This window comes from Mrakia frigida, assembly GCF_051309035.1.
Source record: "Mrakia frigida strain ATCC 22029 unplaced genomic scaffold BDY24scaffold_4, whole genome shotgun sequence".
NCBI lineage: Eukaryota > Fungi > Basidiomycota > Tremellomycetes > Cystofilobasidiales > Mrakiaceae > Mrakia > Mrakia frigida.
In genome coordinates, this window is record NW_027481277.1 from 256,958 (window position 1) to 282,849 (window position 25,892).

Consider the following 25,892-nt stretch of genomic DNA (forward strand, 5'->3'; position numbering starts at 1 on the left):
GTTTGATCGAGCCACAACAAGTCCGAGGCTGAAAACGCAAGAAAACAACAAAACAAGACGCGACGCGACGCTTCAAACTCCTCTGAAACCGAACCAGTACATGTTCTGCGCCCAAATATAGCCAGGCGAGAATACATCAAAATGCTGCCGTCCATACCACGCGTTAGGTCTCTCCGTCCAGGCCCACTCGATCGACTCTCCTCCCATCTTGCGAAGCGTCGACGCGTCGACTCTCGCCTCGAATTCGTTGAGGGACGTGAAGACGACAAGGGTTTTGCTACCGAGGAGAGCGAGGACGGTAGGTTTCCATTTCGAGGTTCTATGTAGCTTGTTCCTTCCTTCCCTCCCAGATCCCAACGGGCCAGCCTCCTCACCGACAACTTACAAGAAAGAGCCTCCATCTCGACTTCCTATACTCCTCCTTTGTATTCCTCTTAGAACTCAATGTCTCGGTTACCCAAAGCCTCCCTCTTCGACTTCCAAACCACAACGAAATGAACCTTCCCTCCTCTCTCCTCTCCTCCCCATCATCTCCTCCGCCCTCGTCGAGACTCGATTCCACCGCTCCGAAAGTCGTCTCTATCTTTCACTCGACCTCTCCCTCTCCTGTCCACAGAGCTTAAGAGCTGTCAAAACATCAAAGGAGAGAAGAGAGGAAGAGGGACGACGCGTCGCGGGTTGACCGAGGGAGTTCCGAGTCGTTTTTGTAGAATCCCATGAGGTTCCATCTAGACCTTCTTAGCGGTCTGAGAGAACCCCAAGCGTTTCTTTTCGTTTTAAAAGATCGAGGAAGTCAACGAACGAACAACCGCAAGGAAGAGAGAAAGAAAGGTCAAGCCCGACTCCAGCCCTCGTCGGTTTCAGCCCAACCTCCTCACCTCCTTCACCTGAGCTCCCCTCCGACGCTCTCTTCCAAGATTCGACTCGTTCTCTGCTGCTGCATGTGAGCTCGCTGATGCTCTAGGAAGAGAAAGCAAGACCTTGGCTTGAGCTCAATCAAGAGGGAAAGGAGACGACGGAGGGAAGGAGGAACGAGCGAGCTCAACATCCCTTCGACAAAAAAAACCTTCACGATCTTTCAAACAGTCCGAGAGAAAGATGGTAGGGTTGAAGCAGCATAGATAGATAGATCCCCCAACCGACGTCCCCAAGATCCGAGCGAAGGCAGCTGTCCTGGGAAAAGGGAGTCGAGCTCAAAGAAGTTTCAAAAAATCTGAACGAGCGAATGGACCAAAGAAAGGAAGCAAGGTCAGTTCTTCGTTCTCTTCACAGCAGAACCAGGACGTAGGTGATAAGGAAAAGAGGTTGGTGAGGGGTAAGGGCGTTCTCAGTATTGTTATTAAGGTAGCGGAAAGTTTTCTTCATGCTCGTCCGGCACCCCAGGGAGCATCGTAAACCGACCTCCAAGGGATCCCATAGAGGACATAAAGCCAAATGCCTCCAATCATCATCGAACAGCGACCAGTAGGGGTAGGAGGGCGTAGGTGTGTGGTGGTTGAAGAGGGAGGAGAGGAGAGGGGAGGGGAGGTGATGGGAGGAGGAGAGGTCGAGCGAGTCGAGAGAAGGAGAGAAGAGAATTGACGATGGAAGAAAAAGACTCACGAGTTAGCTGGACATGGCGAACGAGATGAGAAGCGAGAAGAGAGAGCAGAGAACAGAGAAGAGGTTGAAGTGCTGGTGGTTGAGGACGAGAAGAGATCACAAAAGTTCAGCCCTTTAAAAGAAGCTCGAAATCTGAAGCGTGACTCTTTGGAAAGGGGGAGAACGGCTTGACCGCAACCACCATCTCCTCCCAAACCAAACTCTCCCTCTTTTCGACTCATTCTCTACGCTCTCGTAATCTACGAGAACCAAATTCTACACGTCTCCAGTCGAAATCCAGGTTAAAATCGCCAGTCAAAACGCAAAACCTCCTCTCCTTCGCTCCAACCCTCCACCTCCTCCCTCCCTCCCTCGCACCCATGTCCCTCTCCTCGATCCCCTCCCTGCCTCAGAAGGATCGCCTCCCCGCCTACCTTGGACTCCTCCCTTCAGCGTTCAAGACTCCGATCCCTTCTCTGGTGAACGTCGTGGACCACATCCTGCACGACTCGTCCGTGACGCTCGTCGTCGGGAGGCAGGTCTACGCCGAGATCGTCTCCGCTCTCCAGGATGGAAGAGTTGGAGAGAAGGAAGGTCAAGGGAAGAGGGAGGTGTTGGAAGGAGTGTTGGAGAAGACGACGGGGAGGGGTGGAAGTGAAGCAAACTATGAGGAGCAGGTCAGTCGAGTTGGAGGAGATGGTGCGAGCGAGAGGAAGGAGGAGGTCGAGCTGACCATCTTTCTCGCGCTTCTGCTTTTGAATCTTGTAGACCACTCAACTTCGAAAACAACTCGCAGACATCCTCGAAGCAGAGGAGGACTGGCTGGAAGCCGCTAAGGTTCTCATCACTATTCCTCTCGACTCTGCTGGGAACAGGTTCGTCTCGCCCTTCCCTCCTCCTCCTTCTCGAGTCGCTGACCTTTCCTCCTTGCTATGCTTCGCTCTTCAAACCAAACAGCAAATTCACCGACATGGACAAGCTCGAGCATCTCATTCGGATCGTCAGACTTCTTCTCGAGGTTCGTTCTCTCCACATCCCATCTCATCGAGCTCGAGTCCCTCCTTCCTCGAAACTCGAAGCTCACACACCTCCTTCTCCTTCTCCTTCGCCGCCCTGCCAGATCCAAGACGACGGCCAAGCTCAGACCTACTTCAACCGAGCTTCCGTCTACATCCACGACTGCAAGGATCCTGGGCTGCTCATGATGTACAAGCTTTCTCAGGTTCGTTTGCCTTTTCCTTCGTCGTGCGTCGATGTGTCGAGTCGAGTCGCGTCACTCACTCGACTGACTCTCTTTTTGAGGTTTTGGTTCTTCTCAGGCTCGTCTCAACGACTTTGGACGCAAGTTCAACGAAGCGGCTCTTCGATACTACGAGCTCTCGTGGATGCCTAATCTTGCTGAGGAGGAACGGGTTCAAGCTCTGTTCGTCGCTCTCTTCTTCTCTCCCTCTCTCCGTCCCTCGCTTTGACTGACCTCCCCTCTCCTCTCTCCCTCTCACCTCCACTTCCGCTTCCACCCCATCTCCACCCCACCCACCCAGCACCGCCTCCGTAACCTGCTCCATCCTCGCTCCCGCCGGACCCGCTCGATCTCGAATCCTCTCCTCCCTCTACCGAGACGACCGAACTCCCTCCTTACCGACCTACACCATCCTCTCCAAGATGTTCCTCGAGAACATCATCCGACGCTCGGAAGTGGAGGAGTTCGAGAAGACGCTGCAGAGTCATCAGCTGGCGAGGTTGGCGAGCGTGAAGAACGAGGTGAGGGTCGAGGTGGACGAGGAAGGGGAGGAGATCGTTGAGCAGGAGGAGGAAGAGGAGGGAGGGAAGAGGAGTGAGAGACTGGGTCCGGAGACGGTGTTGGATAGGGCGGTAATGGAGCATAATCTGTTGAGTTGTTCGAAGGTGAGTGGGAGGGGGAGTGGTTTCTTTGGGGGAGGGAAGAGAACGAAGGGACGCGTTTCTTTCGTTTCGAGCTGACCTTTGCTTCGTTCGTTTCGTTCGAATTCGATTCGCAGCTCTACGTCAACATCTCGTTCTCAGGTCTCGGAGCTTTGCTGGATCTCGCACCTGTTGGAGCCGAGTCGATGGCGAGAAAGATGATTGAGCAGGAGAGGTTGAGGGGTTGGATTGAGTGCGTCCCTCTTTCCTTCCTTCCATCCTTCCTTTTCCCTCTTTCGGCCGAGAACTGATTCCACCCTCTTGCCTTGCTTCGCTTTCGTTCAGTCAAATCGACAAGCTCATCTGGTTCGAAGGACGCGTGAGTCTTCCTCGTCCCTCTCCCTCCCTTTCTTTCCCTCTGCCCTCGCTGACCTCCTCCCCTCTTCCACAGGACATCTCCTCCGAAGGCCAAGGTCAAGCCACAGCAGGAGGTCTCGGAGCTCACACGGGGGAGAAGAAACCGCTCGACTTCCAGGGTGTGAGCTTGACGGAACGATGGGACGAGAACATTGGGAAGGTTGCTGAGAAGGTGCGTCGCGTCCCTAACTAAACTAACCTTTGCTTCCCTTCGTTCGAAAGCGGAGAGCTGATGTTGTTGTTGGTTTTGATCGTTGGTTTTTTGATCGTTTGCAAGGTCGAGATGATCGCAAACTTGATCAAGCAGCGAGGGTTGCTTCAGCCTATCGGTGGGGAGTCGGCTGCTGTTCCTAGTGAGTTCGAGCTCTGTTTCTTCGAGACTCTAGATTCAAGTACTGACAATCTTCGTGTTCGATTCTCGCAGTGGTCGTCTAGAGCGTTCGTCGTCGTCGAGGAGAGGAGAGAGTCGAGAGGAGGAGGGAGGAGAGGAGGTTTCATGACATCTACGATTTTGGCGCGCATTTTTTTCTTTCGCTCGTATGTAAACACCAGTTCTACAGCTCCTCTTCGATGGGCTTCGTTGAGGAAAAATTACTCGAAATCGTGCTAGGGTTGAGACTCGCTTCCGGGCCCCTTCCTTCGATTCCGTTAGCGAGTTGGTTTCGAACCATTATCACCTCTCTCCTCCTTCCCTTCCCTTCCCTCTTTCTCAAACATGTCTTGGTTCTCTACTACTGCTCCTGTGTGAGTGCTTTAGATTCTTGGTTCTGGAAGAAGAAGAGCTTTGCTGCTGGGAGAGGGAGAGGGGAGGGAAGACGAACTAGCGAGCTTCAGCTCTCGAGCTTTCCTCTTCTCCCTCCTCCTTCCTTCAAGATATACAGAGCTTCTCTCAGCTTCTATCTCTCCCACATCTCACTATAGACTCCCAGACTGACTTGCTTCCGCTCTTCCTTCGTCTCTTGCAGGGATCCCTCCACTCCCAACTTCGTCACCCCTCCCACGTCCGGTCCCCTCTTTGGTCGCCTCTCCGCTGAGGATACAGCCTGGGCGTGCGATACCAACAAAGGTTTCGTAACAGAAACTCAGGTTTGGTACTCGGCTCTCGAGGATGGGTCTTGGATCATGTTGCAGCTCATTTTCTCCGTTACTGGGTGAGTAGTTGAAACGCAAACGAAGTCGTGGAAGGAGGAGGAGGAGGAGCGAGCGAGAGCTGACCTGAGTTTTTTGGTTTAGAATTTACCTCGTCCCTCCTACGGTTCAGTTCGTTTTCAAGCACTACGACCCCAAGACCAAAGCGGTCGTTTGGAAGTCGGTGAACCTGACGGGGTGGAAGGCGAATGGACGAGGAGGGAAGTCGAACGAGGTGGTGAGTCCGTCTCTCTCCCTCTCCTTCCCTCCCTCTCTTCTCCCTCCTTACACACCCACCCACCTCTCTTTTTGAACCGAATCGAACGCTCATCAGGAAATCAAACACACCGGATCTCCTGACGGTTCCGAAGTCTACACCATCAACGCCAACCTGTCCAAGGAGATCCAGATCAGCGTCACCTTGACTCGACCCGAGGAGACGCCCGGGTTCAAGATTGGAGAGGGACCCAACGGAGGGATGAGCTTCTTTGGGACGGACGAGAAGAAGAGGGAGGGGCATATCGTTAGGTGAGTTGTGTCGAACTAGAACTTCAGAAGGAGGGAGAGGGAAGAGAGAGAGAGAGTCGTCCTCCTTTCGATCGAGCTCAGCTTCGAGCTCCTCACTCGTCCGTTCGTTCTCCGAGAGCTCATTCGGTTCGCTTTGGTTTGGTCTTCGTTGGAACAGCCGAGTCATGCCTGTCGTTCTCTCAGCTGGTCACATCATCCTGAACGGGAAGGCTCTCTCCGCCGACGGAGAGGCCATGTTCGTTCACGCCGTTCAAGGGATGAGGCCCAACCTCGTCAGTCTCCCTCCCTCTCCTGCCTTTCCTTCGAGCTTCGAGGGCTGATCGCTTCGACTTTGTTGGGGTTGGGTGTGTTTGTAGGTCGCCAGACGGTGGAACTTTGCCTTCTTCTCGTCTCCTGGAGGACCCGACGGGAAGGGAAGGGTCAGAGCCGTTCAATCCGAGGTTGGAACGACTGTGAGTCGACTTTGAAGCTGCCTGCTTCTCGAGCGCAGAGCTGACTTTCACTCGGTTCGACTGAACTCTAGGACGAGCACGGTGTTGATGGAAAGGGAAAGGGACGAAACAAGTACAACTTTGGAGCCGTCGTGGTTGATGGGTTCGTCGCCGCCTCCCTTCCTTCTCCTCTCCCCTCCCTCCCTTCTTTCTTCCTCCCTCCCTCCTTCTTTTCAACTCAACTTTAAATCTTCTTTTCTCCTCCACTTCGTCGACCCACAGCAAACTCACTCTCGTAACCTCCCAACTCCACGCTCCAGGAGAGACCGGTTCGTCCAAGGGAACCGTCTCCAAAGTCACCCACCTCGACGTCGCAAAGGACGAGTTCACGGGGTACATGGCTCCGAGGAAGGTCAAGTTCGAGTGGGCGGGTCCTGTCGAAGGGGTGAGTGGGTTTCGCTTTCATCTTGGCCTCTGAGTTTCGGGGTGAACAAGAAGAAGACGAAACCTGACGCGTCTCTCCCTTTTTTTTCGTTCTCTTTTCGTTTGTTGCAGGGAGCTGGAGAAGCTTCGGCTTGGATCGAAGGACCCTCGGGAACGGGAGCTGTCGGAGAAGATGGGTTGATCGAGAAGGTGGATGTTCTGGCTGAGATCCCTTACGTGTGAGTTTCGATCTCCCTTTTCGTCTCGTTCTCGTTCTCGTTTTCGTCTTGCTGACCTTCTTCCTCCCTCCTCTTCCTCCTTTTTTTGTCCACCTCCCTCCCTCCCTCCTACCCCCTCCCCGCTCTCCAGTCTCAAGAAAGTCGTCTCCGTCGTAGCAGGAACCAAGCCCTACATCTTCCAGCACTTCCGAGACGGGCAGCTTCACCTGACCCTCCCAGGGGAGGAGGAGAAGATCATCGAGGGGAAGTTCTTTGACGAGTTGACGTTCATTTCGGAGTAGATGTACGTAGATCTCTTACACTAGATCTGTAGACGTTTGGGTCTCGATGTGTTTTCGTTCTCGTTCCATGCAGGTTTCCCTTTTTTTCTTTCTCGTTTTCTCGTTTTGCCTTGCGCACTGACTGATAGTGCTACTGTAGTCTATACTTTCTTGATACTTTAATGCGCTCTTGCTGTTTCCTTTTCTGGGTGTTTGGAAGGAGCAGAAAGAGGGAGGAGAGACGAGAGAGCGCTGGAGGAGGCGAGAGCAAGGATCGAGACGAAACGAGTTCAGATCGAGCGAGCGACGAAGGAGGTGACCACAGATCGGGGATTCCTCATGCTCTAGAGTCGTATATACGGAGAGTGGGCTTCTGGAGAAGTTCACGAGACGGCGAAAGGAAGTAGAAAGGTAAAAAGAGGGAGGGAGAAGCAAGACTGCTCGGCCGTGCGAGCCCTTGAAATCGAGCGGGAATGGATGAACGCGGTGAAGGTAGATCGGGAAGCTTTTAGAGAGGGGCTGGAGGCTTTTACGAGGAGCCGGTGAGGGGAGGGAAGGAAGATCGAAAGGACGGCTCGGACGAGACACGACGAATCCCAATCGAACGAACGAGGCGAAGATAGACTAGATCGGAGAGAAATGGGATGCTGCAGAGTTGTAGGAAAGGCCAAGAACTTATCGACAAACACATTCGGCTACAGGAAGAAGGATGTATGAGCGCTCGATCTCGAAAAAGAGAGGGGTGAGAGGACGAAGAGAGACGACGCGTCGAGATCGACGTCTCTTCGATTCCGATCCTTCCTGACTGTATTACGTGGAGATCAAGGAGCCTCTTCACCGAGAGAAAATCGAGTCTCTAGAATCGAGATCTCAGAAAGAACAGCTCTCGCAAACAGAACAGCATTCAATGAATGAGAAACCAAACGGAAAGGCGTGGTCGCGTTCTCTCGTCTTCTTCTCCCTCCCGATGTTCTCTCTTTCGACGGAAGCCCTCTCCTTTCCTTTCGCCTTCCGCTGTCTGTAGTTCAAATGTTCTCTGACCTCGATTGTTAATGGATTTCTGGCCCCCTCTAAACAAGAAACGCTAGAACTGTGCGAAAAGCTCGATCTGCTCCCCGAATCGACCAAACGATCCGAGGCAACCTCGCAAGGGAAGTGAGAGGCGGCCCACTCTCCCTCTCCTCTCCTTTCCCCTCAAACCATCACCCTCAGAAACCTCCCACTTCCTTCTCCCAGGCCTATAAGAGCGAGCACAAGATCTACACAACTCTCAGCAAATCGTCCGCCTCTCCGATGGACGGCCTTCCTCCTGCTCCTCCTCCTCCTCTCCCTCTCGGGGTGAGCTCGTCCTCTTCGTCCAACACCAACGATATCGGGACGGGACCTACTCCTCCTCGCTCCCCTCCTCCTCCAGCTTGCGATACCACTTCTTCGACCTCCTCCTCCTCTATAGCACCTCGGGATACGCTCGTTCCTTTGATCCTTCATCACGACTCTTTTTCACCGAGCTCAACTTCAACGAGCTCGTTTCCTCCTCCTCCTCCTTCAACTCAACCTCCTCACCATCAACCTCCCTCCCTCACGCCATCGTCCTCATCGAGACCGACAAGTCCAAGGAGGAGAACCAACTCGGACGATGGATCTCGATCACAAGGACCAAGTTCTGCTACTTCTCAAACGCTCGAAACGGGAGGAGAAGACGACCCTTCGATGAGCTCAGCTCGAGGCTTGGATCGGTGGACAGCTGTCAGACGAGGTCTCGCTTGGTGAGTTTGATTTCTGGTCCTCTTCCTTCTCTTGTCAATTCCCAGCTACATTACTGCCTCTCGCACGAGAGGAGGCGAGCAGAAGTGCTGGCTCTAGAGCTCTTGATTGAAGCGGATGTAATCCCCCGATTTCGATCCAAGACTTCGATCCCTTCCCCTCCAGCCATCACCTCTCGCTCTTCTTTCTGCCCTCTCTTCTGCCTGAAACTTTGCTTTCAAAAAGTCTCCCACCTGACACACGCCCCTTCTCTTGATCTCGATCTTAATTTTTTTTTTCTCAGTCCTCTCTGCCCTCCCTCGACGCTCCTCCATCATCCTTACACGCTCCCTTGCGGCCACACCCTCTGCGACGCTCATTCCCTCTCGACTTCCTCCTCCTCCTCTTCCTCGACCTCGCATCGATCCAACTGCCCGATCGAAGGATGCACCTGGACGCCCGATGAGCTCAAACGAGTCGAGATCAGTCCTGATGTCGTCCTAGGGAAGGTGCTGGGTCTTGTCGTCGCGAGAGGAGGAGGAGAAGAGGGAGGAGGAGGGCTGGATTGGGAGGATAGTGAAATGGAGAGGGAGGATGAAGGAGAAGGGTCGAAGGGAGGTGGAACTACGACGGAGGATTCTTCAGACGACGAAGGAGTGGACGCAGAAGGAGAGATCGAGGGAGGAAACCCAAGTCGGAAAGCATCCAAACGCCAACGTCGCTCTCCGGCAGCTCCCTCCACGCGTCCAAAACCTCACCACACCCTCTCCGCTTCCGACCTTCCAGCTCAACTCGCCTCCTCCTCTTCATCGACGTCGAACCGTCATCGCTTGCGATCTTCCAACTCGGCCTGCTCGTCGAGATCGTCGTCGCCTCACCCTTCCAACAACGGAGGATCCGCTTCATCGTCGTCGTCGCCCAGGAGAGGAGGAGGATCGAGTCGACCTTCGTCGTCGAGAGGAGCGGGATCGTCGTCGACGAGGAAGATTTCAGGGGAGGAGAGGAGGAGGAGTCCTGCGGTTGAAGGAGGAGGGAGGAAAGGGAGAGGAGGAGCAGAGAAGGAAATGACGGGGTTGATGGATTGTGATGTGTGTAGGAATATGCTGTTCGAGCCGGTCACGACGGGGTGTGGACATGTGAGTACCTTGTCTCTTTCTCGTACCTCTTTCTCCAGAGGTAGGGATGTTGACTTGACGCGTCCTTCCGTTCGTTGACTCCAGACCTTCTGTCGACGGTGCATCGCTCGTTCCCTCGATCACTCGCCAAAATGCCCTCTCTGCCGATCGGACCTTCCGGTTACTACTGGACGAGGAATGGCCGTCAACAGGGTTCTGCAGAACATCCGTGAGTCCGATCCTTCGCTTTTCGAGTGAGAGGGAGACGCGAAATCGAAGCTGATCGTACTTCTCGTCTTCTTTCCTTCAGTCACCACTGCCTTCCCTTCCGAATACGCCGATCGGAAATTAGGAGTCGAACAGGGAGAACGAGACGCTCGAATGGATATCCCGATCTTCGTCTGCACCCTCGCTTTCCCGTTCATGCCTACGATTCTTCACGTCTTCGAGCCAAGGTTCGTCTCTTCGCTTCGATCTCTCCCTCTCGAATCCTACTTTCGATCTCCATGCTGACCCTCCTTGGTCTCTTCCGCTTATTCCAGATATCGTCTCATGCTTCGTCGCTGCATCGAATCCAACTCTCCTCGCTTCGGAATGGTCCTTCCTCCTCGAGAGTCGTCGATCGGATCGGGAGCTGTCGAGTACGGAACGATGCTGGAGATCAGAAGTGTTCAGATGTTGAACGATGGAAGGAGCATGATTGAAACGGTTGGGAGTTGGAGGTTCAAGGTGTTGGAGAAGGGAACGCTCGATGGGTATACGGTTGGACGAGTTGAGAGGTGAGTCTTCCGTTTCGTTTCCGTCTCGTCTCAGCCTCGAACACTTCACTGACTCTCTTCCTCTCTTCCTACGAATCTCAGACTCGACGACATCTCACCCGAGGACGAAGCCGAGATGGAACGAGTCGCTGTGGCGAGAGGACAAGCTCGAGCAGCTGAACCCGGCGCGTCTTCGTCTCGTCCAACTCCCTCGGATCCTCCTGCCCCTCAACCTTCCTCTCCCAACTCCTCATCCTCCTCTTCGACCACCCCTCCTCGCATCCCTCCAACCTCCCCAGACATCCCAGTCTCCGATGCTCTTCCCTCTCCCAACAACCCTCTCATCCGATCCACTCCCTCTCCTCCTCAATCCGCTCGACCTCCAGCTCTTCAGCGCACTCCCACCCAACCCGGCATCCATCGAAACCCAGCCGATCTCTCCACCGCTGAGCTCATGGCCATCTGTCAAGAGTTCATCGATCATCTCAGGAGCGGGAGTGCGCCGTGGCTTCTTCAACGACTCAACAACACCTACGGACCCATGCCGAGCGATCCGAGCGTTTGTGGTTACTGGATGGCTTCGGTGAGCAACCAAACTTCCTTCTTACCTTCTCTCCCATGTCGCTGACTTTTCTCTTCACTCGATGCTACAGGTCATCCCCATCGATGAGTACGAAAAAGCCAAACTCCTGCCGATTCGATCTCCTCGACTTCGTCTGGCGCTCATCGTGCACTGGGTCGAGCAGCTTCGTTCGAGTTGGTGGTTCTCAAGGTACGGCTCATCTCGCAACTCATCTCTTCTCGGATCTCTCGTGGGAGAAGGAGCGGAGAGGATCTTGTAGGTGTCCTCTTCTGCGTTCTCGACACGCCGACGACTCTCCCGTCGTCGTCGTTCGCTTCAGTTTCCTTCCAGATCGGTTCACTGACCTCGTTTCTCCTCCTTCTCTTTTGGTTTCCACAGTGGCTGTGTGTGCTCCTGAAGGTGGTGGTGGTCGACGCTGGTTCATTGGTTCGTGTGTCGAGGAGGAGGACGACGTACCTTCCACGAGCGACCTCTCCTCTTCCTCTCCCTCCTCTCGCTTTCTCCTGCATTACTTATCTTCCTTGCTTCGTCTCTCGTTCCATTGCTACCTACGTTAGGGTATCCTTCTACTAATACACTTGTATCCCTGCTTGCATTTGTACTAGCCATCCTTCTTCTTCGTCTTCGTCTCCTTTCCTCGTAACGACCCGATTCAGCCCTCTCTCTTCCTTCTTTCCCTGGCTCTCTTTCTTCACGCCTCTCCTTGCTCTTTATTTTCTCTCGATCTCGTTTGCTACTATACATCTTCACCTAGCCAGCTTGGTCTACGCTCTTCGATCTCGGTGCTCAACTCGAAAAACGGAGAGAGAGGACCAACCGATGGGTCGATGTCGCGACGAAGAGGAAGCGCGTCTTGCAAAAACTGTCCACCTTTTCAAGCTTCGTATCGGAATCTATCCTCTGCAAGGACCAAGGCCTGCCGCTGTCTATCGGAAAACCTGCCCCAGGAAAGTGAGGGGAAGGCCGGATTGGTCCTGTTTTCGCAAGAAGAAGGCGAGCTCAGCGTAGTTCCAATTTCCCTGAAAAAGTCAGAATCATCTCTCCTTCCTTCTCTTCCTCCCACCCACCACCCTCCCCCCCTTCCCCTTTTCCTTCCTTTCTCTTCTCTTTCACTATGGTCGCTTCTGCTGTTCTCGGATTCCCCCGAATTGGTGAGTACTTCCTTCGCTTCTCCTTGGATCGAGAGCTCTTTCGCCCACATCTCCGAGAACGTGTTGGCTGATTCCTTTCCTTCCTCCTTCTCTTCCTCCCCTCTTGCTCTTCTTCTTCTCTCCTCTTCCTTTCGCACGCTCGTTCTCTTCCTTCTTCCCAGGTCCCAACCGTGAGATCAAGAAGTCTGTCGAGGCCTACTGGGCGCACAAGATCACCGAGGAGGATCTCCAGAAGAGTGCCGTTGCCATAAGGAAGGAGCGATGGGAGTCGCAGAAGTCTGCTGGAGCCGACTTCATTGCTTCGTGAGTGTCTACCTCTTTCTTTTTCTGAGCAGAAGGGAGCAAAAACGGTCGAAAGGGAGGGGAGAAGGAGGAGGGAGGAGGTCCCAACATGGGACGACTTTTCATTCGGAAGACTCGCCGCTGACCCTTTTTTAATCCTTCTCTTCTCCTCTTCTGCAGCGGTGACTTCTCTTTCTACGATCACGTTCTCGACACTGTCAACGCTCTCAACATCATCCCTGAGCGATACCTCCAGAACGGTCTCTCTCCCCTCGACGTCTCGTTCGGTTCGTTCATCTCTCTTCCCCTTTTTCAGCCCATGCGCTGGCGTCCGTTTTCGACTTTTTCTTTCTCGAAGCTTCCGACTAACCTTTGCTTGCTTCCTCTTTCTCTCTTCCTCCTCTTCTACAGCCATGGGTCGAGGACGACAGGAGCCCGAGAAGGGTGTTGATCTTCAGGCTATGGAGATGAAGAAGTGGTGAGTTCGCCATCTCATCTTCTTCCCTCGTTCGTTCCCGTCTTCCCTCCTCGAACGTGGGCTGATCCTCTTCCTTCTTTCCCTTCCTCCTTCTCTCTCAGGTTCGACTCCAACTACCACTTCATCGTCCCCGAGATCTCTGGATCCACCGACTTCAAGCTCAACTTCAACAAGGCTCTTGACGAGTTCAACGAGGCGAAGGCTCTCGGTATCACCACCCGACCCGTCGTCCTTGGTCCCATCACCCTCCTCGCCTTCGCTAAGCCCGCCCGAGACGCCGCTCCCGGATACGAGCCTCTCCAGGCCCTCTCCAAGCTCGTCCCCGTCTACGCCGAGCTCCTCTCCCAGCTCAAGGCTGCCGGAGCCGAGTACGTCCAGATCGACGAGCCCGTCCTCGTTCTCGACAAGGCTGAGGCTCTCGGAGCCGAGTTCGCTTCCACCTACGAGGCCCTCTCCAAGGTCGCCCCCAAGATCGTCCTCACCACCTACTTCGGACGACTCGGAAAGTCCCTCGACTTCGTCAAGTCCCTCCCCATCGCTGCTCTCCACGTCGATCTCTCCGAGCGAGGAGACCCTGCCCAGCTCGACGCTGTCCTCGCCGCCGTCAAGCCCACCAACATCATCCTCTCCCTCGGACTCATCTCTGGTCGAAACGTCTGGAAGGCCGACTTGACCGCCGCCCTCGAGGTCACCAAGAAGGCCATCGCTGCTCTCTCCGCCGAGCGAGTCATCGTCGCCACCTCCTCTTCCCTCCTCCACACTCCCGTCACCCTCGCCTCCGAGACCCGACTCACCGCTCAGCAGTCCGACTGGCTCTCCTTCGCCCTCGAGAAGGTCTCCGAGGTCGCTACCCTCGCCCACGCCGCCTCCGGATCCACCGACGAGAAGTACGCTACCCTCCTCGCCGCCAACAAGGCCTCCATCAAGGCTCGACGAGAGTTCGAGGAGACCTCCGACTCCAAGGTCCGAGACAGAGTCGCCGCCATCAAGGACGCCGACTTCAACAGGAAGTCCGCTTTCCCCATCCGAAAGGCTGCCCAGGCTCTCAAGCTCAAGCTCCCTCGATTCCCCACCACCACCATCGGATCTTTCCCCGTTCGTCCTTCGTTTCTTCTTTCCTCTCTTCTCTCGTCGTTCTTTCTCCTTTTACTGACCTTCGTCCTCTTCTTCTTTCTCTCCCTCCTCCAGCAAACCAAGGAGATCCGAGTCGCCCGAAACAGGCTCAACAAGGGAGAGCTCTCCGTTGAGGACTACGAGAAGGCCATGGAGGCTGAGGTCGAGAAGGTCATCCGATTCCAGGAGAAGGTCGACCTCGACTTGCTCGTCCACGGAGAGCCCGAGAGGAACGACATGGTCCAGTACTTCGGAGAGATGCTCAACGGATTCATCTTCACCCAGAACGGATGGGTTCAGTCCTACGGATCTCGATGCGTTCGACCTCCTATCATCGGTGAGTCGCTCGTTCTCTCTTCCTCTCTCGCTCTTACGAACTTTGAGAAACTGACTCGACCTCTTCCTCTTCTCTTCGTTCTTCAGTCTCTGACATCTCTCGAGACGGACCCATGACCGTCCGATGGTCCGCTTACGCTCAGTCCCTCACCTCCAAGCCCGTCAAGGTTCGTTCTCGATTTCCTGACGCGTCTTCCTCCTCTCCTGGAGCTCCTCGCTGACCTTCCTTCCCTCCTTTCTCTCTCTTCTCTCTCAGGGAATGCTTACTGGACCCGTCACCATCCTCAACTGGTCGTTCCCCCGAATCGACGTCACCCGAGAGGTTCAGTGCAAGCAGCTCGCTCTCTCCCTCCGAGACGAGGTCATCGACCTCGAGGCCGCCGGTATCTACGCCATCCAGGTCGACGAGCCTGCGATCCGAGAGGGTCTTCCCCTCCGACGAGTCGACTGGGACTCCTACCTCCTCTGGGCCGTCGACTCTTTCCGACTCTCCACCTCCGGAGTTGAGGACTCGACCTTCGTCGCTTCTCACTTCTGCTACTCCGACTTCAACGGTTCGTTCTCTGTTCTGTCTTCTGCTCGCTCGTCTTTCGTCTTCCCTTACTGATCGTTCCCTCCTCCTCTTCTTCTCGTTCTCGCAGACATCTTCCCCTCCATCCAGAGGCTCGATGCCGACTCCATCTCCATCGAGGCTTCCAAGTCCGACATGAAGCTCCTCGACGTCTTCCAGTCCCACTCCTACGCCAACGGAATCGGACCCGGAGGTGAGCTCGCTTCTCTTCCCCTCCCCCTTCCCCTTGCCTTCCCCTCCCTTTCCTCCCAGCCTCCTTCCTGGTCACTGATATATACATACACTCTCCCTATTTCTCAGTTTTCGACATCCACTCCCCTCGAGTTCCCTCCGTTGAGGAGATCAAGGGTCGTCTGCTCGCTTACTTGGAGAGGATCCCTGCCGACCTTCTCGACATTGTTCGTCCATTTCGCCTCTCAGCATGCCTTCCTTCCGTCGTCGCATGACTTTGTAAGCTGACGCGTTATTTTTGACCTTCGTCTTCTTGTAGAACCCCGATTGTGGACTCAAGACTCGAGGCTGGACCGAGACGGAGGCGTCGCTCAAGAACCTCGTCGCGTGAGTCTTCTCTCTCTTCCTCGTCGAGCTTCCTTCCCTCCTCCCTCCTTTACTGACCTCTCCTCTTCCTTCTCCTCTCTCCCTCCTCTAGCGCCGCCAAGTGGGCCCGAGCCACCTACCCCGCCACCGCTTAAACAGTGGTCGGCTCTCCCTCCCTCTCTTTTTTGGTTTCTCCTTGGTCTCTCGTCTCGTTCTCGCTTCTTTTGCTTTCTTCTCCCGTTCTCGCTTTTCCCTTAACTTTATCACGATCCGTACCTGCACTTCGCACCTGTTCTCAACGAACAAACAACCTCTCACATCTAGCATTTCCCTTTCTCTCTCTCCTCTCGTCTCCTAGCACCGTTTTTTCCCTCTCTCTCGCCCGTCGTTGTACGAAGTAGATTTTGTAGTTCCGGTTTCGTGATCCCTGACGTCGAAGACTCAACTTTTTCGATGATCAATCAACTTTTTTCTCCCTGATTTCCTCTGCTTGTTCGAAAGAGAAGGAAGGAAAATGAAGAGACGGAGAGGGAAGGAGCGAAGACGCAGGTCGTTCTCCCCCTTCGATGCGAGCTCGACTCGACTTTCAGAACTAGGCTAACAACATAGCAGATACATACAGTGTGACCCTTCCTTCCCTCCTTCTACTCTCTATTAATCTACAGCGAGAAGCGAAACCCTCGTTCTAATACTGCATCTACGCGTCGCAAGTCTCCGCCTTCTCCCTCCAATACTCCTCGTACAACGCCACCCAGTGCTTCCGGTTCCGACAGTCCTGCGCTACAAAGCTGGCGGGATCTATGCTACAGCGAGGACGAGCGGTCTTGAAGTCGGCGTCCGAGCGGATCCAGGGTTTGCTGAGAGGACGAGAACGAGACACAAGACGAGGAAGAGCAAGAGGGAAGCGATTAGAGCGAGTTTGAGATCGGGCGGGAGAAGAGGAGAGGAAGAGGTGGTGAACATACGGGAGCGGCCTTGAGAGGTGAAGGTGAACGAGCGAGATCGAGATCAGCGGACGGGATGAGAAAGAAAGAAGGCGAGAAATCAGACGCGACGAGCTCACCAGTCGGAGAAGTGAACGTAAAAGGATGATTCAGCCTGTGAACGGGTGAGAATAAATACGAGTTTCTGTGTCAGCAACGAGTTCAGAGATAGAGGAAGGTGTATGAAGAGAAAGGGAGGAAAAAATCGAACCTCCGCGTCGGGATCCCACGTCAACGACGGATCCTCTCCCAAATATCGAGCGTGGTCGTCGTCGTCCCTCCTAAATTCTCCGGAAAGCATGGCATAGTGTCGATGAGGAAGAATGAGAGCACCTGAAGCAAAGACGAAGGTCAGAAAACAGAGGGAAACGAACGAAGCGCGCGACGGTCTCGATTTGCGGGACTCACTTCCTTTCCCTAGTCGGTTCATGAGCTCCATGTCGAAGCCTAGAAGTGAGAAGGATATTGTAGAGGTCAGAAAAGTATGGACTGCTCGAAGAGGCGGGAGAGAAAGCAGTCGTCGAAGGAAACTAGCAAACGAAAATGGAAGTGAAGACGAACCTTCGACTTGGTTCTCGCCCTTGACCATGTCCACCACTCGCTCATACATGTGCTGAGAAGGAGTCAGAACCATGATGTGAGAAGCCTTTCAAACCGAAGAAGGAGGACTCAGGATGATGTCAAGGGGTGAACGACGAAAGGTGAGAAGACGAACCAAAACTTCGGGCGCTGAGTTCGCCTGTCCGGGGACGTCGTTCAACCAGTAGGCTCGGGGAAGAGCAATGCTCGCTTGAGGTGAGAAGAAGAGATGGTCTGAGAACGAAAAGGCAGAAACAGAGAGGCCTCAGTCCCAGAAGATCTCATGAAAAGAGGTCGGTTCGACTCACCGAGGTTTTTGAAGATCAACCCGTCGCTGTCGAAGTGGATCACTCGGTCGTATTCCGTGAGACCGAGAGCCATGAGTTTCGTGAAGGACTGCGACCAAGTCTTCTCTCCGACGTCGCGAGAAAGGATCTCGATTGGATGAAAGTTGACATCGAGCGCGTCGATCTTGCGAAGGAGTTTGCTGACAGCGTGTGATTCATCCTGCACGTAAGAAGGAGCATCAGAATCGGAGATATCGATGGAGGCTTCGATCAAAAGAGACAGGAGAGGAGGGAGATGAGGCATACTCACGAAGTCGTTCCATTCGAGAGGGTGCAAAAAAGCCAGCTCTGCTCTCGTGTTGAACCGACGAAGACGAGTGAAAGCGATCAGAGAGTTGCAGAGGTATTCTACAGTAGTGGCGTATTGTACGTAGGCGAACCTCTGGGAAATAAACGCCAGAGAAAAGGAGGGGAGCGGTGAGCTCATGTTCGAGAAACGAGAGAGCGAGTGAATCGTGCACTCACCTGCGTCTTTCCCTCGTCGCATCCTGGCCAAATAGAGCCGCTATCTCCATCGCACCAATGAGTCGGCTCCCCGGTTAATGAAGGAAGCGAGTGCTCGTCGCTCTCCTCTTGAAACTGATGGGACGGACGACGAGGACTGGAGCTGAACGCGTCCCTCGAGCGAGGATGGAGGAAGGAGACAACGAAGAGGACGACGAAGGTGAAGAGAATACTCTCTCTTGGGGAGGGACGGGAGCGAAAGTGAGAGATCCAGGTTCCGATCTGCATGAGGCAAGAGAACGAGCTCGGGGATTTTCGAAGGGGGGAAGAGCGAGGGAGGAAGAAGAAGGGAGACGCAGGAGGGATGAAGAGCGGGAAGGTGGCGATCCTAGAACGGAAAGCGAGCGATGAGTATCTTGACAGTAAAGGGTGGGAGTTGAAGAGCGCTCTTTCGAAACTCTGCAGCTGTCGAAGGGAGGAAGGGCATCGCGTTGGTGACATCAAGAAAGGGAAACAGTTGAAATGCCATTCGAGACGTTCAAAAAGTCAGTCACTCAAACCCCGCTTTGCTTGGATACTACTTGGAGATCATCTTGAAGCTTCGCTCGTGGCGGTAGAAGTGAAGTCGGAGGCGTGGGAGTGATGTTGAGCGGGAGGAAACGAAGACGACCGTCGAGCTTTCTCCCTGGCCTTCCAAGCCTACAGATGCTCGAGAGAAGTCGCAGACGACTACTGTGAGAATTCAGAGGGCTGAGTAAATCTATCGTAGTCCAAGAAAGGGCAGAAATGGTCGAGGAGGACGTGGTCAACGAAAGATCTCTCTGCCAACCGAGCGAAGGAAGGATTGTTTAAGGACGAAGGGAGAAGTTGAGCGCCATTGTTCGTTGCAGAGATACGCTGAAGCAGGCCGAGTAGCTTCATCTGGCAATGGAGAAGTTGTAGGAAGGATTGATGACTCCCCCCGATGCTTGGGGGAGGGAGAAAGAAGGGGAGTCGAGAGCGACGTCGGATTCAAAGCGTAGAAGGAAGATATTGAGAGGTTCGAGTCGGATGAACTTGAAGCCTGGTATATCTATACTCGATCCGAATCGGAAAAGCAGTCGTAGATATCGGTTTCGAGGAGGGTGGGAGGTGAAGGAAGGAAGAAAGTGATTGGAAGGTCGAAAGTTGAGCTCAACCTTGAGTCCTCCCTTCCTCCCTTCCTCCCTAACAACCATCTCCCTTCCCTCAGCACCCGCCGCAAAGGATCTCGCCTACAGATCTCTCATATCCCTAGATACCCACGTTCCAACCACAACCCCGAGCTCTCCCACGAATCCCTCCCTCCCTTGACCAACGGTCGACCTCTCGAAGAACCGGCTGAACCCATGTCGACTTCTCGCGGTCGTCTTACCATAGACGAGATCAAACCGGAGAACGAGTTTCACACCATCGAGCAGTACTCGAGGACTGCATGCTTCTCCTGTAACAGAAAACCTGCTAAGTTGTTTTCGTGTGGTCGATGTGCGAGGTGAGATCTGTCGTCCTTTGTTCTTCGCTCATCTTGCTTTCCGTCTCCCAAGTTCTTTCTTCGCTGACCCTGTTGACGTCTTGATCTTCATCCCAGAGTCGCTTACTGCAATTCCGTTTGCCAGAAGTCGGACTTCAGGATTCACCTACCATTCTGCAAAGCTTGGACATCTCTTCTCGCTACCCTTCCCTCCCAACCTCCCATCACCACCTTCCCTCCCACTCGCTCAGATCTCGAACAGGTCATGAGCTTCGTCCAACTCAACATCATGCTTCCCCTCCATCGAATCCTAGCCGAAGGAGGATCCCCAGTCGGAACCGTCTCTACGTACCTCGTCTTGAACGACGTTCGGTGTGTCGTTTGTTACGCACCGCTCAGAGGGAGGGATTGGGACGGGTGCGAGGTGTGTGTTCTTCGGTGGTGTAACAACGAGAGATGTAGTCAAGGAAGGAAGTCGATGCACAAGACATCGGGGGTGTGCTCGATGCTGTCGGCCATCGCGAGAGACGAGGCGTTCCGAAGGTCAGTCGTCGCGTCTCCTTCTCTCGTTACTTTTCAGCTCGTTGACGGCCCGTTTTCTTTCTCTCCCGAACCTTCGTTTATTTTCAATCAGGAACTACGAACAGTCCCGCGAACGAGAAGGCATCGTCTCGATCTGGTCTCCTCCTCGGATCATTCGCTTTCCAACACCCCTCCCTCCCTCGTGGACCGCCTATCTCGACGCGTCCGTCCTCCCAACCTCCTCCCGCCCTCTCCCAACTCCTTCCATCAATTTCCACTGGTACATGTCTCTCTTTCTTGATTTCTCGCCTTCAACAGCTCCTGCTCGAGCTGACGTTCTTCCTTCAACTCCGTTCTCCCTTCCTCGCGTCTCACCAAAAGGATGACCTACACCGACTATGTACATCTCGAAACGACGTTCCTCCCTCCCCGATCTCGCCGTCGCCTTCAACGCTGGCATCTCCGAATCTCCCTCAAGCTGGACACCGACCATCGCTTCTCTCGTCGAGGATCGAATTCCTACCGTCTGCACCGCCTTCAACCAGATGGAAGCCCAGTCGGACGCGTCGGCGGTTCAGAAGATGGGAGGAGGGCAGGTTCGCTTCGTTTGGAAGGAGGAGAAGAATATCTGGGCTTCGGGGAGGAAGCATTTTGATTTGTTCTCGGTGCCGGATCTATTTTGGTCGGAGAATCTCTATTGGACTGGGTTCTTAGGTCGGGATTAGACTCGCGTCGGTTTCGATTTGTGCTTCTTTCTTTGAGTAGAGTATGTAGTTGTACTTCGTCTCTTTAGAAACAGGCGGTTGTCGACTAGAGTACAGAGAGTGAATACTCGTAACAGGATTTCATAGACACGAAGCTGGTACGAAAAGATCAACCTCAATCAACCCTCCTCCTCTTCGACTCGTCTTCGTCTCGTCTCCTCTCCCCGCCTCTCTCTCGATCTCGACTCCTACTCCTCTCCCTTCTCCTCCCACCGTCTCCTCCACCACCTCTCCCACCGTCCCTGTCCCTCTCCCTATCGTCCCTCCTGCCCTCGTCCCTCCTCCCGTCATCTCTCGGACGCCTCGACTCGTCCCACCTCCCACCTCCTCCCCCTCTCTCCTTACTCCTACTCCTGCTCCTCCTCCTCACATCCTCGTTCCTACCCCAACCCTGAGCACTTCGATCGTCCCGTCGATCTCGATCGTCTCCTCTTCGGTCGTCTCGAGGCGGTGGTCGAGCAGAGGAAGAAGAGGGTTGTTGTTGTTGAGCTCCAACTCCCCACGAACGACTGGGTCCTGATCCAAGAACGGAGCCGTTCGATCCTGTTCCGGTTGGACCTCCTCCTTGACTTGGAGCAGCACCGAAAGTTGAAGGACCGGCTTGGTTCTGTTGGTTCCAGGGGTTCTGAGGGCAGTCTGAACGAGAACGAAAAGACGCGTCGTTGGAGGGAGCAGAAGAGGTTAGCGAAACGAGACGAGCGAAAGCGAAAAGAGGTCGGTGAGACGGAAAGAAGGAAGGACGAACCCTTCTTCATATGCTCAGTCGAACCACAAGTGAAGCAGCCTTGACCTCCTCCGCCAGATCCTCCGAAGCCTTTCGCCGTGGTGTCTTGGTCGACGAGATGGGTGTACTGTGAGAAGAGAGAAGAGGAAGGAAGGTGGGTCAGTAGGTGTGAAAGAGAGATGGGGGGTAAGAGTCGGGGGCGGCGAAGGAGTAGCGAGAAAGGGTGGTCCGACGAAGGAGAGGAAAAAGTGAAACACACCTTCGATTGAGACATCTTTCCGAAGTTCCTCTTCTGCATGACCTTGGGTAGCGATGAAACGTCTACGGTCGATTCCAGAGGTGCCGAGTAGTCTCGTTGAAGGATTTCGTCGTCCTGTTAGAGTCGAGAAGGAAGAACGAGAAGTCAGTTTGCGTTTCTCGTCGTCTCGCCGTTCTCCGTCCTGTCCATCTCCACCCTCCACCCACCATCCAAACCGTTCAGAAAATGTCGACGCAAGAACTCACCTGATGGAAAGCTCCCTTGTGCCAGAACTTCTGCAAAAACACCTGTTGACCCTTGGGCTTCTCCCTCCTCCCCTTCTCAGCCCTCTCCAAATCCTCCCTCATCCTCTCCTGCTCAGGCATGGCTCTCCTTCTCTCCACCTCGTCCCTCTCCTCCTCTCGAGCAGAAGAAGCAGCCTCGTCCCGAGCGAGTCGCTGAAGTTCTCGAAGCCGCCAGGATTCGAACTCGAGAGTTGGGTCGAGACCGTCCGTGTCGTCGACTTCGGTGATGAGTTCGGGAGCTTCCTCTGGAGTAGTGGGAGGTACATAAAGAAAACGGAAGTGCTTAGTCAGTTCGTGTGTGTGGGAAAGGCAGCAACAAGAGAACGACGTCGAGGAGGACGCGTTTGTCAAGGTCGCAGAGACGTCTCGAGGAAAGACGATTTGAGGGAGAAGAAAAGTCGTAGGTGGTACTCACTCTCGGCGATCTCCCTCCTGATACTCTCAGCAACCATATCGTGCGAGTCCTTCTTCCGTTGTTCCTCCTCGGCGAGAAGTTTGGAAAGGGTCGCAGCGTCTCGAAGGATGAGGGTTTCTCGAGCTCGCCTGATGGAAGTGACAGACGAAAGGGGATAGAGGAAAGAAAGAAGGCAAAGATGGGTGTCAGAATATGTACAGAGTGACGAGGTCGGGAGCGAGAACGAGGATGGGAGGAGGATGGAGGAGGGAAGGGAAGGAGAGAGAGCTCACTTTGGGACGAAGGTCGGACGAAGGGCTGGTTTGGCAGGTTCCTCCTCCTCGGAGTCGGTCTCGTATTCACTTGAGGATCCCTGTAGTCGCCAATTATAAGCCCGAGCGAAAGAAAGTTAGCAAACAGACGAGGGAAGGAATGAGGCGAGGAGGCGGAGGAGCAGAGGAGGAGGAGGAGGGTCGGACGAACCTCATCAGCTGCTGGAGGTTGACCTGGTCGAACGGGAGCCTTGAACTTTGGCTTAACGTCCTCTTCTTCCGATTCGGTCTCCTCTTCGGATGAGCTCTCTGTTGCGATCGAACCAAAAGGGAGAAAAGGGTGAGCTTGATTCGAAGGGAAGGGAAGGAGAAGAGAGAGAGCTCGACTGACCTTCAACCTTGCCACCTGTGACCTTCCCTTCCTTGGTAACTCCCATTTTTCCCAGAGCCACGTTCATCCCTCTCCCTTGTCCACCTCTAGAAGGTCCTGCTGTCGAAGCGAGAAAGTCTGCTCCTGAAGCGTCCTCTTCCTTGACCTCCTGATCCTGATCGTCCTCCTCCTCCTCGTCGTCGGAATCCGACTCTGCTGCTTCCTTGGGGGCTTTTCCTTTGAAGTATCGACCTGCTGGACGAGCGGGAGCTGCTGCTGGTTTGGCTCGAGACGACATGGGGAGCGAAAGTTTGTCTCTGTGTTGATGGTTGAAGGTCAAAAACAAAAGGAAAGCCGAACTCAGGTCGAAAGGGCCGGAGGCAAGTCGACGAAGCCATCTCCTTCTCCTTTCCCTCAACCATCACTCCTTCCCTCTTCTATCTTTACTAAAAATGGCTTCTCGAGGTAGGAAATCAAAGTCCAAGGGAGTTACCCTCACCATCATGGTCGGTGAGTACAAGAAATAACGAGGATAGGAGCGAGAAGAGCTCAAGGGATTGACACGTCCCTCCTTCCCTTCCTTCCCTCTCGTCTCTCTCCTTTCCCCGCCGTGTCTATAGTCGGAGCTTCAGGCACAGGTCGTACCACCTTCGTCAACACCCTCTGCGAGTCGGATGTTCTTCCTCACAAGGAGATCCCTTCCCCCTCGACAGCTCACATCGAGGAAGCCATTGGGATCAAGCCCGTCAACGTCGAGCTCGAGGAGGACGGTGTTAGGATCGCTCTCACAGTCGTAGATACTCCCGGGTAAGCTCATCACCACCATCCCTGTGTACCTTATGCCCTCTCATAGTAGCTAAAAAAGTTTTGGCCCTCTTGTGACTTCAGATTCGGAGATCTCATCGACAACACCTCCTGGTGAGCTTCAGCCCTGGATCTTCCTCCCTCCCTCCCTTCGAAGCTGACCTTCTTCTTCCCTCTCTTGTAGTTTCGGCGAGATCCTCGGCTACATCGAGCGACAGTTCGATGAGATCCTTTCTGAGGAGACTCGAATCAAGCGAAATCCTCGTTTCAGGGACAACAGGTGAGCTCTCGTTCCTTCCTTCCTTCCCTCCTTCCCTCGGGCTCTCTTCCCTGCTCATCTCCTGCTGATTGCCTTCCTTCGTTTCACTTCGTCCATCTCCAGAGTCCACGCCCTTCTCTACTTCATCCAACCTACCGGTCACGCTCTTCGTGAGATCGACATCGAGCTCATGCGACGACTCTCCTCGAGAGTCAATGTCATCCCTGTGGTGGGCAAATCCGACTCGCTCACTCCTTCTGAGTTGAAGGCATTCAAAAAGAGGATCATGGAGGATATCGAGCAGTGAGTCCCACCCGTTCGCGAACTTTGATGTGTGGGGAGGTGGAAGGGACGGAGCGGACCGTGATGACAAGGAGGGAGGGACGTTCTAGGAACGAAGCTCATCGTCCTCCTTCCCTGGTTTGATTTACGGCAGCTACTCCATTCCCGTGTTCAACTTCCCCTACGATGTCGAGGAGGACGACGAAGAGACCATCGTCGAGAACGCAGCTCTCAGGGTACGTTCAGTTCCTTGCTCTTCGAGTCGCTGCCGTCTCCTGCGAAGTTGAAGCTCACACTCCCTTCCCTCCTTCCCTCATTCTTCGGCTTGAACCTTTACAGGCCCTTCTGCCTTTCGCTCTCGTTGGATCGGAAGAGGAGATTGAGGTCGACGGAGAGCCTGTTCGAGTTAGAAGGTCAGTCTCTCTCGTTCGTTCCTTCGACGCGTCGAGCGCCTCGTTCAAACAGCGTCCTGATCTTTCCTGGCACGTTCTTTCGCAATCAGGTACCCCTGGGGACTCGTTGAGGTCGACAACCCCAAACACTCGGATACTGGAGCTCTTCGAGGCGCTCTTCTCAGCTCGCATCTCACCGATTTGAAGGAGGTTCGTCTACCTCTTTCCCTCCTTCTCGTTCTTCCACCCTTTTCTGGCGTTCTCTTGCTGACAGGACATATCTTTCTCACTTCACAGATTACCCACGACTTCCTCTACGAGAACTAGTACGTCGCACCTTTTTGCTTCTTTTGTGCTCCTGTCCTTCGACGAAGAGCTCAGCGTCTCGACCTTCTTTTTTTGCGCTCGCTCACAGCCGAACCGAGAAGCTCTCCAAGACCAGCTCGTCGCGAGACTCTACGCTTCTTCCGGCCGACCAGAGCAACAGGATCAAGGAGGAGCAGCTCAGGAAGGAGGAGGAGAAGCTGAGGGAGGTTGAGTTGAAGGTCCAGGTGAGTTCACCGTCCCCAGCTCTTCCCTTCCTTTTCGAAAAGATTTCTCGTCGTCACGTTGCTGACATCTACCCTCCTCTTCTCTGACCCTTCAGCGAGAGATCCAAGAGCGTCGTCAAGAGCTGGTGAGCCTTCTTCCGCGTTCTCGTCTCGACTCTCCCTTCTTTCGACTCGAGCTGACTTCCTCTCCCTCTTCCCCTTTCTTCTCCGTCAGTTGGTCAAGGAGGAGACCCTCAGGAACCTTGAAAGCCGTCTGGCCGCTCAAGGACTTCAGCAGCAGGAGGGCTACTAAACCCAACGCCTTTCTTCACCTCGTTCCCTTTCCTCGCCTGCCCTTCCTTTCTTCTTCCTCTACTCTATGTCTGTCTTTCTTCCTTTCTTGCTCGCTAGTGGCCATACCCCTACCTTACCTCCACGCTCTCTCTCTCGCTCTCTCTCTCTCTCGCATGCTCGCTCGCTGCATCATGGTCTCGCTTTTTTCTTTCTTTCTTTCGTCGTCTTTCTCTCCCTCGATTATTTTATAACCACGTTTTCGGTCGCTCTTTCTCCTTTCCTTTCCTTGCTGAGCGATACGAGCCGCGGACTCCTGAGAGGATGGGATCATAACATCCTTGAATT

At 54.2% G+C, this 25,892-nt stretch overlaps 9 protein-coding genes across 9 annotated transcripts; 7 read left to right on the forward strand and 2 right to left on the reverse strand.

The window, feature by feature from the left end:
* The first annotated feature begins 1,758 nt into the window (after positions 1-1,758).
* Positions 1,759-4,488, forward strand: BDY24DRAFT_377842 (PCI domain-containing protein). Its single transcript, XM_076638832.1, has 11 exons — positions 1,759-2,258; positions 2,350-2,456; positions 2,539-2,599; positions 2,702-2,803; positions 2,901-3,004; positions 3,123-3,486; positions 3,600-3,715; positions 3,808-3,841; positions 3,914-4,051; positions 4,157-4,232; positions 4,304-4,488. Exons 1-11 carry the CDS (start codon positions 1,962-1,964, stop codon positions 4,312-4,314), a joined length of 1,410 nt encoding a protein of 469 aa, XP_076499834.1. The 5' UTR covers positions 1,759-1,961; the 3' UTR covers positions 4,315-4,488.
* A 70-nt stretch (positions 4,489-4,558) lies between these two features.
* BDY24DRAFT_377849 (survival factor 1 family protein) lies at positions 4,559-7,089 on the forward strand. Its single transcript, XM_076638833.1, has 10 exons — positions 4,559-4,623; positions 4,845-5,030; positions 5,113-5,245; positions 5,342-5,535; positions 5,693-5,807; positions 5,892-5,987; positions 6,059-6,129; positions 6,249-6,411; positions 6,522-6,628; positions 6,759-7,089. The coding sequence occupies exons 1-10, from the start codon at positions 4,595-4,597 to the stop codon at positions 6,907-6,909; spliced, it is 1,245 nt and encodes a 414-aa protein (XP_076499835.1). The 5' UTR covers positions 4,559-4,594; the 3' UTR covers positions 6,910-7,089.
* A 991-nt stretch (positions 7,090-8,080) lies between these two features.
* BDY24DRAFT_377855 (uncharacterized protein) lies at positions 8,081-11,863 on the forward strand. Its single transcript, XM_076638834.1, has 8 exons — positions 8,081-8,654; positions 8,936-9,767; positions 9,852-9,975; positions 10,057-10,201; positions 10,289-10,525; positions 10,607-11,087; positions 11,158-11,276; positions 11,466-11,863. The coding sequence occupies exons 1-8, from the start codon at positions 8,182-8,184 to the stop codon at positions 11,482-11,484; spliced, it is 2,430 nt and encodes an 809-aa protein (XP_076499836.1). The 5' UTR covers positions 8,081-8,181; the 3' UTR covers positions 11,485-11,863.
* Positions 11,864-12,148: 285 nt separating this feature from the next.
* Positions 12,149-16,035, forward strand: MET6 (5-methyltetrahydropteroyltriglutamate-homocysteine S-methyltransferase). Its single transcript, XM_076638835.1, has 12 exons — positions 12,149-12,238; positions 12,400-12,541; positions 12,701-12,807; positions 12,932-12,998; positions 13,100-14,093; positions 14,187-14,448; positions 14,535-14,614; positions 14,704-15,001; positions 15,089-15,211; positions 15,319-15,416; positions 15,509-15,576; positions 15,668-16,035. The coding sequence occupies exons 1-12, from the start codon at positions 12,202-12,204 to the stop codon at positions 15,708-15,710; spliced, it is 2,319 nt and encodes a 772-aa protein (XP_076499837.1). The 5' UTR covers positions 12,149-12,201; the 3' UTR covers positions 15,711-16,035.
* Positions 16,036-16,191: 156 nt separating this feature from the next.
* BDY24DRAFT_377873 (nucleotide-diphospho-sugar transferase) lies at positions 16,192-18,344 on the reverse strand. The gene is made up of 10 exons (XM_076638836.1): positions 17,930-18,344; positions 17,715-17,846; positions 17,426-17,624; positions 17,254-17,351; positions 17,100-17,184; positions 16,947-16,985; positions 16,750-16,871; positions 16,619-16,653; positions 16,521-16,529; positions 16,192-16,412 (listed from the first exon to the last, which is right to left on the reverse strand). The coding sequence occupies exons 1-10, from the start codon at positions 18,194-18,196 to the stop codon at positions 16,253-16,255; spliced, it is 1,146 nt and encodes a 381-aa protein (XP_076499838.1). The 5' UTR covers positions 18,197-18,344; the 3' UTR covers positions 16,192-16,252.
* Positions 18,345-20,086: 1,742 nt separating this feature from the next.
* BDY24DRAFT_377876 (uncharacterized protein) lies at positions 20,087-20,723 on the forward strand. Its single transcript, XM_076638837.1, has 2 exons — positions 20,087-20,199; positions 20,301-20,723. The coding sequence occupies exon 2, from the start codon at positions 20,318-20,320 to the stop codon at positions 20,642-20,644; it is 327 nt and encodes a 108-aa protein (XP_076499839.1). The 5' UTR covers positions 20,087-20,199; positions 20,301-20,317; the 3' UTR covers positions 20,645-20,723.
* On the reverse strand, positions 20,716-23,496 carry BDY24DRAFT_200859 (splicing factor, Prp19-binding domain-containing protein). Its single transcript, XM_076636460.1, has 8 exons — positions 23,008-23,496; positions 22,828-22,925; positions 22,638-22,717; positions 22,366-22,493; positions 21,912-22,195; positions 21,667-21,780; positions 21,429-21,534; positions 20,716-21,319 (listed from the first exon to the last, which is right to left on the reverse strand). The coding sequence occupies exons 1-8, from the start codon at positions 23,282-23,284 to the stop codon at positions 20,799-20,801; spliced, it is 1,608 nt and encodes a 535-aa protein (XP_076499840.1). The 5' UTR covers positions 23,285-23,496; the 3' UTR covers positions 20,716-20,798.
* Positions 23,191-25,820, forward strand: BDY24DRAFT_377879 (septin family protein). Its single transcript, XM_076638838.1, has 12 exons — positions 23,191-23,496; positions 23,607-23,793; positions 23,875-23,904; positions 23,975-24,070; positions 24,173-24,352; positions 24,486-24,567; positions 24,671-24,744; positions 24,834-24,933; positions 25,021-25,049; positions 25,139-25,274; positions 25,370-25,399; positions 25,489-25,820. The coding sequence occupies exons 1-12, from the start codon at positions 23,439-23,441 to the stop codon at positions 25,564-25,566; spliced, it is 1,080 nt and encodes a 359-aa protein (XP_076499841.1). The 5' UTR covers positions 23,191-23,438; the 3' UTR covers positions 25,567-25,820.
* BDY24DRAFT_358234 (uncharacterized protein) lies at positions 25,473-25,820 on the forward strand (the record flags this gene model as incomplete). The annotated part of the gene is made up of 1 exon (XM_076637829.1): positions 25,473-25,820. A coding segment is annotated over exon 1 (186 nt), but the record flags the coding sequence as incomplete, so codon positions are not given.
* Positions 25,821-25,892: the final 72 nt, after the last annotated feature.

What these genes read in the sequence shown, in the direction of transcription:
- BDY24DRAFT_377842 (XM_076638832.1), top strand. Translation starts at nt 1,962, where the DNA reads ATGTCCCTCTCCTCGATCCCCTCCCTGCCTCAGAAGGATCGCCTCCCC. An exon ending in AAGCAAACTATGAGGAGCAG is followed by an intron (nt 2,259 to 2,349) that starts GTCAGTCGAGTT and finishes TGAATCTTGTAG; the next exon opens with ACCACTCAACTTCGAAAACA. An exon ending in AGGTTGAGGGGTTGGATTGA is followed by an intron (nt 3,716 to 3,807) that starts GTGCGTCCCTCT and finishes GCTTTCGTTCAG; the next exon opens with TCAAATCGACAAGCTCATCT.
- BDY24DRAFT_377849 (XM_076638833.1), top strand. Translation starts at nt 4,595, where the DNA reads ATGTCTTGGTTCTCTACTACTGCTCCTGT. An exon ending in GAGGGAAGTCGAACGAGGTG is followed by an intron (nt 5,246 to 5,341) that starts GTGAGTCCGTCT and finishes AACGCTCATCAG; the next exon opens with GAAATCAAACACACCGGATC. An exon ending in AATCCGAGGTTGGAACGACT is followed by an intron (nt 5,988 to 6,058) that starts GTGAGTCGACTT and finishes ACTGAACTCTAG; the next exon opens with GACGAGCACGGTGTTGATGG.
- BDY24DRAFT_377855 (XM_076638834.1), top strand. Translation starts at nt 8,182, where the DNA reads ATGGACGGCCTTCCTCCTGCTCCTCCTCCTCCTCTCCCTCTCGGGGTG. An exon ending in CTTCACGTCTTCGAGCCAAG is followed by an intron (nt 10,202 to 10,288) that starts GTTCGTCTCTTC and finishes CGCTTATTCCAG; the next exon opens with ATATCGTCTCATGCTTCGTC. An exon ending in ACGGTTGGACGAGTTGAGAG is followed by an intron (nt 10,526 to 10,606) that starts GTGAGTCTTCCG and finishes TACGAATCTCAG; the next exon opens with ACTCGACGACATCTCACCCG.
- MET6 (XM_076638835.1), top strand. Translation starts at nt 12,202, where the DNA reads ATGGTCGCTTCTGCTGTTCTCGGATTCCCCCGAATTG. An exon ending in CCACCATCGGATCTTTCCCC is followed by an intron (nt 14,094 to 14,186) that starts GTTCGTCCTTCG and finishes TCCCTCCTCCAG; the next exon opens with CAAACCAAGGAGATCCGAGT. An exon ending in CTGCTACTCCGACTTCAACG is followed by an intron (nt 15,002 to 15,088) that starts GTTCGTTCTCTG and finishes TCGTTCTCGCAG; the next exon opens with ACATCTTCCCCTCCATCCAG.
- BDY24DRAFT_377873 (XM_076638836.1), bottom strand. Translation starts at nt 18,196, where the DNA reads ATGCAGATCGGAACCTGGATCTCTCACTTTCGCTCCCGTCCCTCCCCA. An exon ending in GTTGATCTTCAAAAACCTCG is followed by an intron (nt 17,352 to 17,425) that starts GTGAGTCGAACC and finishes TTTCGTTCTCAG; the next exon opens with ACCATCTCTTCTTCTCACCT. An exon ending in CGTGGGATCCCGACGCGGAG is followed by an intron (nt 16,654 to 16,749) that starts GTTCGATTTTTT and finishes ACCCGTTCACAG; the next exon opens with GCTGAATCATCCTTTTACGT.
- BDY24DRAFT_377876 (XM_076638837.1), top strand. Translation starts at nt 20,318, where the DNA reads ATGTACATCTCGAAACGACGTTCCTCCCTCCCCGATCTCGCCGTCGCC.
- BDY24DRAFT_200859 (XM_076636460.1), bottom strand. Translation starts at nt 23,284, where the DNA reads ATGTCGTCTCGAGCCAAACCAGCAGCAGCTCCCGCTCGTCCAGCAGGT. An exon ending in CACAGGTGGCAAGGTTGAAG is followed by an intron (nt 22,926 to 23,007) that starts GTCAGTCGAGCT and finishes CGATCGCAACAG; the next exon opens with AGAGCTCATCCGAAGAGGAG. An exon ending in GAAAGATGTCTCAATCGAAG is followed by an intron (nt 21,535 to 21,666) that starts GTGTGTTTCACT and finishes CTCTTCTCACAG; the next exon opens with TACACCCATCTCGTCGACCA.
- BDY24DRAFT_377879 (XM_076638838.1), top strand. Translation starts at nt 23,439, where the DNA reads ATGGCTTCTCGAGGTAGGAAATCAAAGTCCAAGGGAGTTACCCTCACC. An exon ending in TCGAGAACGCAGCTCTCAGG is followed by an intron (nt 24,568 to 24,670) that starts GTACGTTCAGTT and finishes GAACCTTTACAG; the next exon opens with GCCCTTCTGCCTTTCGCTCT. An exon ending in AAGAGCGTCGTCAAGAGCTG is followed by an intron (nt 25,400 to 25,488) that starts GTGAGCCTTCTT and finishes CTTCTCCGTCAG; the next exon opens with TTGGTCAAGGAGGAGACCCT.